The sequence below is a fragment of the Rhincodon typus genome, chromosome 14, assembly GCF_021869965.1.
Source record: "Rhincodon typus isolate 14 chromosome 14, sRhiTyp1.1, whole genome shotgun sequence".
Lineage (NCBI taxonomy): Eukaryota > Metazoa > Chordata > Chondrichthyes > Orectolobiformes > Rhincodontidae > Rhincodon > Rhincodon typus.
Window position 1 is genome coordinate 3,274,572 of NC_063345.1, and position 12,577 is coordinate 3,287,148.

Sequence of the window (12,577 nt, forward strand, 5' to 3'; positions counted from 1 at the left end):
CATCAGAAAAAGGACCCTTTTTCTGATGAAGGGTCTAGGCCCGAAACGTCAGCCTCTCTGCTCCTATGATGCTGCTTGGCCTGCTGTGTTCATCCAGCCCTGCACCTTGTTGTCTCGGATTCTCCAGCATCTGCAGTTCCTACTATCCCAGATTTTGTACAGTCTTCTTGCATTTGCTTGTGGATAGCTTCAGATGTTGAAATTGCTAAATATTATGCAACCATCCACACCTCTATCCTTACAATGAAAAGAAAGTTATTGATGAAGCAGCTGAAAATGCTGGGCCTTGGACACTTGCCAGTTAAACTCCTACAGTGATGCTCTGTGGTTGAGATGACTGATCTCTAACATTCGCACCCATCTTCCTTTGTGCTAGGGTGAACTTGTAACCCGTTAAAAGAGGATTGCTCCAAATTCTCATTGATTCCAGTTTTGCTAGGGCTCATTGGTCAGATACTGTTGTTAAATGCTGCTTTGATGTCAGGGCAATCATTCACTACTATTCTAGTGCAGCTCTTATAGAGTCAGAATTGCACAGCATGGAAACCCTTCAGTCCATTTTGTCCAAGTCAACCAGATATCCTAAATTAATCTAGTCCCATTTGCCAGTATTTGGCCCATATCCCTTCAAACCCTTCCTATTCATGTCCAAATGCCTTTTAAAATGTTGTAATTGTACCAGCCTCTGCCATTGCCTCAGGTAGTTCATTTCATACATGTACCACCCTCTACGTGAAATAGTTGTCCTATAGGTCCCTTTTAAATCTGTTTATTGTGGGATTGCTTAGTTTTCTTCTATGTGTTGCTTCCATAGTCTGGCATGCACACTGTCACATGATCAGACTGTGAACTCGTTAAGGTATGCCTGCTGCTGTTCCCAGCATGCTCTTCTGTCCTGTTCATTGAATCAAGGGTGATCCCTTGCTTGGCAGCAAATGGTACAGTGGGGGAATGTGCAAAGGCACAAGTAAAATTCTACTGTTGTTAATGACCAGTTTGGAGTTGCTATATCTGTTCTAAATCAGAATCGGTGCTCCTACCACACTGAAAGATAGCAGGAATCCTCAATGTAAAGATGGAACTCTATAGAACTGTGCTGATATCACTCCTATCATCATTGTCATGGACCGGTGCATCTATTTCAGGCAGATTGGTTGATGAGCTCAAATGCATATTTTCCTCTCACCATCTACCACAGATCTAGCAGCTATGTTTTTTAGGACACCACTAGCTTGATCACTTGGTGATGGAGTCCCCTCCTTAGAATACTTTGTGCTTTTGCCACACTGACATTCAACATAGAGAATCGATCCATTAGTTTGCAGTTGTGGTGATGAGCATCCTTGCTCATGTTTAATCTAATACTGTATGTCTTCATGGGGTTTGGAGTCAAAGGTGACTCCCAAAGCAATTCTGTCCCAATTATATACACCATAGTGCCATTATCTCCAGTCGCTATGTCCTGACATGACACACAGGATGGGGATGGGGATGGTGGTGTCTGGGAAATTTTAAGGTCTGTAAGGGTTGAAAATTAAAAAAAAAAAGACACATAGTTCATCTAACTTATTAGATTTGCAAATTAAGATTAAGATTAAAAAGTACCACAATATTATTAATTAGAACTTAATGAACACATGCCTTTCATGCAACTTCCTTCATCTTCAGAGACAAACACATTGTACCGTATATACAAAAGTTGAACCAGGTGATCAAAAAATGATTAAAAATAAAAATAAAGCTCATCCTGTCAAGAAGGTGGAGGAGGAGCTCATAGTGGCAGCTCCAGAGAATGGAGTGAGAATAGAGAATGATTTGTCACCAATGCCAAAGCAAGAAGAGAGCTGTGCGCGCAGGAGCCCCCGAGAAGGACTGAGACAAAAATGAAAACCAGTGTCAAGTAAGAAGGGAATTTATAAACTAGGAGGATGATTTTTAATGTCTTAAAATGACTGAAGGCGGATGAAAGAATATGGGTCAAAGTCAACGTTGACTAACGGAATACAACGTGGACAGTATTTTACTTTGTGTATTGTAGTGTTGAGTTCCAGAAATCAGCAAGAAAGGCAACAGGAAGTATAAAAGTTGATTGTACAACTAACTATAGATAAAAGGGTTCAGTAATACTATGAGCAGAGGTGACAGAGATAGCCATTACTGCTGAGATGGAAGCAAGTGCTCTCAATGATTTGAAACTCAACACAGGTTCCAGTAGGACACTCAAATGGCAAGTATTATTATTCAACCTAATTAGCAGCTGGAGGAGTGGGGAATGAAGTTTGATGCAGAGTACAAGTTCGAGATTTTTGCAAAAGTCAAGCAGAATTTCAGTATTTCTGATGTGCAAAAAAAAATGTGATTTAATCACAAATTGATGGCAAATCAATTTCGTCTCATCACAGGGAATTTAGTGTTAAGGACTGGACAGCTGAAATTTTTTTTTGAAACATTCAAATGAAACAAAGAACTGTGTCCACCAGTCAGCACCTTTGCTCCCGTAATATATTTTAAAAGTTGGCATTCTTGCATCTGTCCTGGTAACATGCAGGATGAAAAGCTCCAACATATCTTTCTTTTCAGCAATATTCAAGTCCTTGTTATCAAGTGGCTATTGTACAGATAATAACAATATTCTGACACGGAATCAAAATGGGGTTTAAGTTGAAACAAAATTTGGAACAAGTTCAAATCAATTTTGTAGGCAACATTAGGTGCTGATGAGACATTTTCCAAAACTGATATTTATATACATGAGTGCACAGACAGCCACTAGTGTTACACTTGTATCTGCAAGAATAAATTAGGAATTGAAGGTATTTATGTATAGGCTTCCTGTGCAGATATAAAACACTAAGTCAGCAGCGGACTTTTGATCAAAGTGAGGAAAGGTTGGGCCTTGGCTAACAATTAAATGGAAATAACAGTGACGTCAGTTTGGAAAATACATCCAGCATTCATCATAGTTTGTTGAGATCAACCTTAATGTCGATCTATTGTTTCTTTGGAAAATATCAAAGACGACCACTGAGTGACAAGTGAAATGGAAACTATAGTTAGAGCTGGAAAATTTTGCCGGAGCTGGAAACATAACGTTGCGTATTTTTTAAATATACAAAATTCTGTTATTTTATGTTGGTCAATGGAAGATAAGTCAATTGGAATAACATTTACAAAGCGAAGAAATGATGAATAGCAATGCCAAGAACGAGATGAAAAAGAAAACGACGTAAGTCATCAGAAATAGTAATATCTCAAATCATATGGAAACCCTGTCTCAAGCAAGTCGAGACAGGAACAATAACAAAAAAGGTCATGAAGGCAATAAAGGGGTGTCAAGCAAATAAATAAGACTAACAAAGAAAAGCTAAAAGGAGACTGGATGAATACTTGAAGTAATAAGAAATTCAGGGCTATCAGAAAATAGAAAGAAAATGGACTAACTAGCTGGCTCTTCGAAAATATTAGTGCGATACTCAACAAATCTGCAATAGATTAATTAAAAAAGTATATGGATTGAGAAATAACTCACTCAGCTAGTCATTCATCAATTTAAAGGCAGAAAAATGCTTTAAAATTCTGTTTTTCTTGGAATTTTACAATTGAAGAGCTTTTGTGTTCATGTTAAAAAAAAATCCTTCAATTTATCCAAGTTGAATGTTTCCTTCAAATATATCTCCAATGAACAAGCAATAGCCTGATCAGTCACCTTTTTATTAACCCCTCTCAACAATAAGGCATTACTTGCGCTCACTAATGCCTTTGCTGAATTCTCAACATAACATAGGATTTATATATAGCACAGAACAATACAGCAGAGGAACAGGCCCTTCAGTCCATCATGTCTGTGTCAACCATAATGCCACTCTAAATTAATTTTATTTGCCTGTACATCGTCTGTATCCCTCCACTCCCTGCCAGTCTTGTGCCCATCTAAATACCTCTTAAAAGTTGCCATTGTATGTGTTTCTACAACTCTCCTGGCAGCCCATTCCAGGCAGCCCATTCCAGGAACCTACCACCCTCTGCATAAAAACCTTTCTAGCACATCTTTAACCTGCCCCCTCTAACTTTAAAGCTATGCCCTCTAGTATTTGACATTTCCACCCTGGGAAGAAGACTCTGACTATCCATGCCTCTCAATTTTATATACTCTTATCAGGTCACCCATCAGCCTCTAATGCTCTAGCGAGAAGAATCAGAATTTGTCCAACCTCCTCCTCATAGCTAATACTCTCTAAGGAGACAATAAGGACTGCAGATGCTGGAAGCCAAAGTCTTTCAGGTGTGAGGCTGGAAAAGCACAGCAGGTCAGACAGCATCTGGGGAGCAGGAAAGTCAACATTTCAGACCGAAACCCTTCATCAGGAATGGGGAGGGGCAAGAGGACGCCAGAAGTAAATAGAGGTAGGGGGTTGGGGCTGGGTGAAGTGTAGGTTGGATTTCATCCAACCTGATCTACTGCATCCATTGCTCCCGATGTGGTCTCCTCTATACTAGGGAGACCAAACGCAGACTTGGGGGCCACTTCACGGAGTATCTGTGCTCTGCATGCATCAACAAACCCAATATTTCAGTTGCCATCCATTTTAACTCCTCCTCCCACTTCCTTGACATGGCCATCCTCGGCCTCCTCCACAGTCAGAGTGTGGCCTAATGTAAACCAGAGGAACAATACCTGATATTGTCCTTGGGAGCTTACAGCCCAATGGCCTCAACATTGACTACTTCACTGGCTTCAAAATCCCTCCACCCCCAGCCTTATTCCATATCCAGCCCTCTCCCCTCCCTCTAACCACACTGAACTGACCTAACTTGTCCATTTTCCTACACTCCTATCCGCTCCACCCTTCCCACGGACTGATTACAATAATCCCCTACCTGCATCCATCTATCACCATCTCTCTGACCCTTCCCCCAACACACCCTATATTTATTTCTGGGCTCTCCTTCCCAGTCCTGATGGAGGGTTTCAACCCAAAATGTTGGCTTTCCTGCTCCTCAGATGCTGTCTGACCTGCCGTACTTTTCCAGCCTTACACTTATAGACTAATACACTCTAATCCAGGAAACAGCCTTGTAAACCTCTTTGGCACCCTTTCCAAGGCTTCCACATCCTTTCTATAATGTGGAAACCAGAACTGTACACAATACTCCAAATGTGGTCTGACCAAAGTCTTAATTTCCTGGAGTATCCTTGTTGCCCTTCTTAAACAGAGGAAAAACATTGGCTATTCTTTTGTCTTCTGGGACTTCACCTGTGGCTGAAAAGGATACAAAGATCTCTGTCAAGACCCCAGCAATCTCCCACCTTGCCTCCCTCAGTATCCTGGGATAGATCCCATCAGGCTGTGGAGTCATAATTAATGTTTTTCAAGACACCCAGCACCATCCCCTTCTTAAGACCAACATGCCTTAGAAAATCAATACACCCTTTGCTAATCTTACCATCATCCACGTGTTCCCCTTGGTGAATACCAAAGTGTAGTACTCATTAAAGACCTCACCCACTAACTCTGGCTCCAAGCAGAAATTCCCTTTGTCCTTGACTGGACGTACCCTTTCACTAGATATTCTCTCATACATATAAAATGCCTTCGGATTCTCCTCAATCCTACTTGCCAAGAATAGGTCATCGCCCCTTTTAGCTCTCCTAATTCCTTGTTTAAGTTCTTTCCTGCTACCTTCATATTCCTCAATGGCCTAGTCTGAATGCAGTTTCCTAAGCCTTATATGCTTCCTTTAACTTTTTGACTAAAAACTTTCAATATCGCTTGTCATCAAGGGGTCCCGAATCTTAACATCCGTATCTTTCATCCCCACAGAAGAATGCTGGTCCTGAACTCTGTTCAACTGACCTTTAAAAAGATTCTCACGTGTCAGATTGGGATTTACCATCGAACAGCTGCCTCCAATCTTTAATTTCTCCAGTTCCTACAGAATACTGTTGTAATTAGCTTTCCCCCAATTTAGCACTTCATCACCCAAGAACAATCTTAAAAGTTACAGAATTATGATTACTATTCCCAAAATGCTCCCCCACTGAAACTTTGATAACCTGGCTGGACTCATACAAGGTCCAAACTAGCCCTTCCCTAATGTACATACCATTACAAGAAACCCTTCTGGATGCACCAAACAAATTCTATCCACCCAGGTCCCTGGCATGAAGGGAGTCCCAGGCAATACTGGGGAAGTTAAAACTACCCACTACAATAACCCTGTTGTTTTTACACCTTTCTATGATCTGTTCACATATGTCCTCTATCTCCCATTGGCTACTGGGAGGCCTACAGTTAACCCTATCATAGGGATTGTACTTTTACTCTAACCATGTTACTTTGCTGGCTGAGGCTTCCAAGATGTCCTTTCTCAGTACTGCTGCAACATTCTCCTTAATAGTAAAACAACGCCCCCATCCTGTTTACATCCTTACTTATAACACCGGAAACATTTAAACCCTGGAAAGTTGAGCTACCAGTCCTGCTGTTTACCCAAGTTAACTATTCTGGCAGGAATGGCAATACTCAACCATAAATATCAACTGAAGCTGAAGAGTTTCAACAGTGCACCGTGAGCAAAAATAGCTTGCATTTACGTAGCATCTGTCATAACCTCAGGATATTGAAAAACGCTTTACAATCAATAGAAGTAGTTTTATAATGGTCACTTAAAAATGTAGAAAACTCACAGTAAATATGAACACAGAATGATCCATGAACAGCAATATGATTATGACCAGATAATCTCCATGTTTGGTTTTAGAGAGAAACATTATCCAGGAGAAGGCCCCTGCTTAACTTTAAAGTTAATGCTAGAAGATCTTTCAACCCCCTTCAGGGGGACGTTATGGACCTTAGTTTAATGGTACTTCCAGTAGCGCAGCAATTAGCTTCCTGAAGTAGTGACATTGAGCCTTGAGTGGTCTTCAAGTCCCGCAGTGCGACTTGAAGCCCCAACTTTCTATTTCGGGAGGAGAATTTTAATCGACAAAGTCACTGCTGACATTACTTATAGTATATAAATGATTCCATCCTCACATACCACATGGTTGTCATGTGGAGTTGTTACTTGTGAAGGATAATGGAGGTATCCTCACTCAAGGTGGATGGAAGTGTAAGGAAGTCAGTCTCCTCCGATCTGGTCACATCTTAACTATTTTCTCCATCAGGCTGCATTTAAAAATTGTTCATTATGCACAATTGTTTGAGTTGATTATAAGTATAGGTTTTGGTAGAAGGGTTCAACATCTATATAACATTCAATCCCAGTGGCAATGAGTTATTCATCTTGCGTTCAATCTTAGTACTGCAGTGCAATCTAACATTCTGCTTAAAAATTGCACACAAAACTTAAGGATGATTAATGAGAAAGATGTGTTAAAAGTTGCAGCTGTATGTTTAAACAGATGATAATTCCTGGCTTCCCATTTCCTTGTATTTGGAAATTGATCATTAGCATGGATTTCATCAAGCATACATTAACTTGTTCAGTCAACTGTCTATTAGAATTCAATAATAACAAGCATATTCTACACGAGAAACACCTTATACAGTTATTTGCTTAAATTTATTTGATTTTGCAACATAGTAAAGAACAGAATTGATGCCTTTCACACAAAACAATTTTAAAGTGCCAGAAAATTTACCTGAATTTTTTCACTTTGCCTTTCCACAATTTTCCCTCCATCAATAACATAAACTGGACTTTTATTCACAGAGTTATCAGCCTTGTGTCTGAGCCAATCTTCATAGCCCTGTAAAGAGTAGAGGAGGCATTATAGGTGAAGATTTCAAGGAAAAAAATAAAGGGAGGAAGAGAACGTCAGTGCTGGATGGGTTTTAAAATTGAAGGAATTTACTGGCAAATAACAAGATTAGCACAGGTTAAGAGATATCGAAAGACTACTCTAAGACAAGGGCCTACCAACGGGCACAGCACACATGGTGATGACGCTGATGAAGGTGGTGTTATCAAAAAACACAAGCATATCTAAGCGCTTAGTTGATGATTTATTTTAATACAAGAATGGTTTGTACACTGCAAATACATATTTCTACTTTAGCTTCTACATATTATTTAAAAATAACAAACAATAATGTTTCAACTCACTCAATAATAATTGAGCAAGGTTTGTTAGACAGCATCTTCTGAATCAGTGATCATTACTATTCTAGAAGATGATACAGGAGGACACTACCACCTGCAAGTTCTCCAACATATACAGCGTCCGTACTTGGAGCTATATTACCTGTCTTCTACCATCACTGGGTCAAAAATCCTGGAATCTCTTCCCTAACAACACTCTACCTACACCTCTGACTGCAGCAGTTCACCACCACCTTCTCAATGCAATTAGGGACAGGTAAAAGACGTAGGTTCAGCCAGCGCAGCCCACATCCTATGGATAATTAATAAATAACTGCTATCTTGCTGGCATTATCCAAGTACTAAGACAGAGACAAAACTATCTTGTGAAAAATCAATAAATTGTTCACATGTTAAGTAGGCACCTGAAAAGTAAACTTGCTTCACATTACATCAGGTACAGTTTTACATCACATATCACACATTAAACATTACTCTTAACAACTTACTTGTTTAATTGCTGTCACAATAATCACGAAAAACAGAGGAAGTCCACTTGTTACTGGGCTAGTTGGAGTATCAACGATAACCTGGTGGGGAGCATAAAATTTGATAATTATAGTAAATACTGTTGTTTAGCACAGAGATATTAAATGCAAGTTCAATTTAGACAATGGTGAAAAAGTGCATAAACATCCATGCAACAACACCGATATTAAAATTATAATTTTAAAAAGACTGGCTACCACAAGCAGGAAATACATTGACCTTAAGAAAAAGGTGCAAATTCATTGCAACATCAAATAATTTATTTCATACAGGACTAATAATTACTAAGTTTAATTTTACCCCGTAACTAGCTCAGCTTACCTGAACAAGGAATATAATAAGAAAGTAAAAATTTGCTATTCTTCTGAACTGCTCAAACAGATTTTTTGGAATAAAGTTCCAGTACGTGTACTATGAGAAAACAAAAAGGGAAAGAGCAGAGATATGGTTAACTATCACCTCAAAAGATTTTATTCTCATTAATTTCAAACAGAAACGAAGGATTACCTAGAAATAGGAGGAGACCATTTCAGCACTTGTACCTGTTTTGCTAATAGCATAGCTGATTGAGTAAATGGAGTTGCACCTCTTTTCCTCTGTTTCCCTTAATATCCTAACCCATTGAGAAAAGTCAATCACAGTCCTGAATTCTTAATTAACTGAACACCCACTGTTTTGCAGAGCAAGGTGTTCCAAATTTCCACCATCCTTTGAAAAATAATGTCTGAAGCTTTCTGCTAACTGCTTAGCTTTAATTATAAGACTTCTCTACCAGGGGTAAAGGTTTCTCTTAATCAATCATAGTGAATCCCTTGATCTTAAATATTCACATTATACCACTCCTACAGGCTACACACTTTATCCTCAAATACATTAAAACTCATAGGCCTTTTTCATGCCAATCTTAATGCTCAGATTATAATTTTTTTTAGATTTAGTACATTATCAGCAGATAAATTAATGCTTATAGTCAGTACGTCATAATTATAGAATGTCAGAATGGATGAAGTTTTTAAAAACTTTTTTCAATGTTATTAGTAAAGACAGAATTTAGAAATGTGTATGTTAACTTAGCAGCTTGTTTGCTAATCCAAAGATTCCAAGATCATACCCAGAATGATCAAATTTTAGGCTCGAGTTTCCAATACAGCTTATATAAAAGCAATAACAATTTTCTTCACTTCAGTGACCTTACCTAATATGAAATACTTCAAAAAATTGTATGCACCTCTGATGTAGTAGTCATTCACATACTGTTTATTAATCTAATTTTAACAAACATTTTGGTGCTTGCTTCAGCAGCATGTAGCTTTTCATTGGATTTTATCTAAGTGGATGCAATACAATATTGAGCACAGAATATTGATGAATCAAAGATTTAAACCTTTGTCTTAACCAGTTCAACACATCACAAAAATTAAACATGTCCTCATACAAGTCAATTTTAGAAATCTGGCTTAAAAATGTTCAGTGACAGAAAATGAACCGTGATTATATGAAGTGCTATTAATATAATGAAAAATGTCCTAATGTTCAGTGTATGGATTAACTAACCATCCTGCCTCCAACAAGAGATTCAACAGTCCACATGTGCCACCTCCACATAATTCTTAAAAAAAAATCTCTAAACAGGACAGTAGCTGAAGTTAATCAACTTTACACGTTTTTCCTAGGAATTAGCTTACAAACTTAATTTCCTTCAAAATCAATTCTGAATTGGGAGAAATGTGGAATACTACAGTTCTGCAGACTCCAGTAATTGGGAACAGATCTATTCTTAGCCTATAAAGCTGCTGCTGCTGCTCTGGTAGCTTTAACCTTCCTTCGAAGTGCTTTGAACCAAAGCAAAAAAGAAACAATACTGCGCAGAAAACAATAGCTATTATTTTTGAATATAGCATTTGTTTAGAGATTTTAAGTATTTAGTTCTAAGAATATAAACATTGTAAATATTTGTCTGTACATAAGAAAGAAACATTCAACATCACTTCTGGAGCCAAAAGTAATACAAAGAAGCAGTAATGATTGAACTGGTTAAGATTTCTTTGAAAGTGGTTTAAAAGAGAAAACAACACAGGGACTACCACGGAAGATAAACAAACAAAAACAAAAAACAAAATCGCTGATGGATCCAAAAGTATAACTGATAAGACTATAATTATGCTGGTTTATGGATGCCTCTGCGGAGCTCGCATGTGCACTGATTTGGCAGATAAGATTATGTTGAAGCAAGGGGAGTCATATTACAACCAACAGACCAATTTTTATGCTAAAGATGTCAAGGTTTCAAGATTTTGATTGATGTTCAATTTTAATGCTGTTGCACTGTCTGACTGAAGACTTGCAAATTCATAATTTCATCCACTTTAGTATTATCATTGGCTGTTGCCTTAATGGAAAAGCTATTGCCTTGGACGTCATTAATCTCTTTTGCTATTGCCTGAAAGTGCAATATTTCCATATCCTGATAAGTCCTAAACAAGCTCTACATCAAACTTCTTCTGGTGATAGATTTCTTCTACTGCTACACACTTAACTGGCTTTTATCCTTGACTTTCTGTGTCTGCTACTGCCCACTCGGCTAAAAAAAAATCTCTTTTCTCAAATAATGTTATCAGCATCCCAAAATTACCAGTTATTGAGAATGCCACGACCCTGGTCCACTTCCACACTCAGTTCTTGCCAGCCTTCATGCTTAAAAACCACATGCTCAAACAGAACATTGAGATCATCATTGTGCTAAAATCTCTGTAGACAAGACCCACTTTACTTAACCTACCCACCTGATATTCCTGGATAGACCATTTGTTTTCTCAACTCTGGTTTGCTTCTTCCACTCTAACAAACCCATGCTGGCTCTGTCATTTACCTTGTGTGTTCTCTCCAAAATCCATCTGTCTTACCAATTTCAAAAGTCTCAGAATTACCTTTTCTTTGACAAGAGCTTCTCTTATCCCCTTAAAACCAGTTCCCTTTCCCAATAACCAGTGTTTCATGAAGCAATTTATAATCTTGTACTAGGCAAAGGGAACTGCATAAAAATTAGTTTGCAGACCATTCATAAGTTTCTTTTCTTTCAGTCATTCACATGCAAATTAAGTTACATATTTAAAAAGAAAACCATGTTAAAGCATACCATTTCTGCCCACATTCCTTTATAACAGTTCCAATCATGTAGATTAAAGAATAAAACAAAAAACCTATATATTCCAGGCTTGATTATGTTTAAACACAAAACTGCATAAAAATATGGAGGAAAGTTAGAAACAGGCTAACCTTTGATGAAACTATTCTGTTGTCACAGAAATTCTGAGGAAGAAATGCTTCTATCTCAGGAGTTGGATGATGGCCAACATAAATTGTGCGACTGTCAACTCGTTTTTCTTCCCCAGCACACTTTAAACAAGAAAATGGTAAAATTTTGTTTACAAGTGTAAATGGATTTCACAGAAGTCTCTTCATATTATCCTGTCCAACTGGTTGTAAAAAAAGACAACATAGTTGACTAAACCAGATGAAACTTGAAATTAAATTCATTACATACATAAAGACAGACATACCTTATTTCTAGTAACGTCCAGAAACAACTTTAAGATATAAAACTTTCTGTGTAACAAATTTTAATAAAGATGTTGCAACAGGAAGATGCTTTGTTTAAGTGTTTACAGAAGTCTGATACAAGGGAGGTTAATATCTAGTTGTTATTTTTATCTATCTTTATTTGCTTTTCTTGGCTCCGATCTTCCTCAGGTACAATTCCAGCTCCTTTCTTTCAAGGTATAGCCATCTGCTCTGCCGCACTGGCCAGGTCTTAAAGCTACGCAACCAAACAGTTTTCACTGGTGGAGGGATAACAAGGTGTAGAGCTGGATGAACACAGCAGGCCAAGCAGCATCATTGGAGCAGGAAGGCTGATGTTTTGGGCCTAAACGTCAGCCTTCCT

At 38.2% G+C, this 12,577-nt stretch overlaps 1 protein-coding gene across 1 annotated transcript in view; it reads right to left on the bottom strand.

Moving 5' to 3' along the window:
• Positions 1 to 12,577, bottom strand: part of LOC109911981 (phospholipid-transporting ATPase IG-like) — a 129,036-nt gene that overhangs the window by 107,821 nt on the left and 8,638 nt on the right. Inside the window, exons 2-5 of the mRNA XM_048605257.1 lie at positions 11,911 to 12,030; positions 8,956 to 9,045; positions 8,595 to 8,675; positions 7,646 to 7,753 (exon numbers count right to left, since the gene is read on the bottom strand). Of these exons, the coding sequence (XP_048461214.1) occupies positions 7,646 to 7,753; positions 8,595 to 8,675; positions 8,956 to 9,045; positions 11,911 to 12,030 (399 nt within the window). The remainder of the gene's footprint in view (positions 1 to 7,645; positions 7,754 to 8,594; positions 8,676 to 8,955; positions 9,046 to 11,910; positions 12,031 to 12,577) is intronic.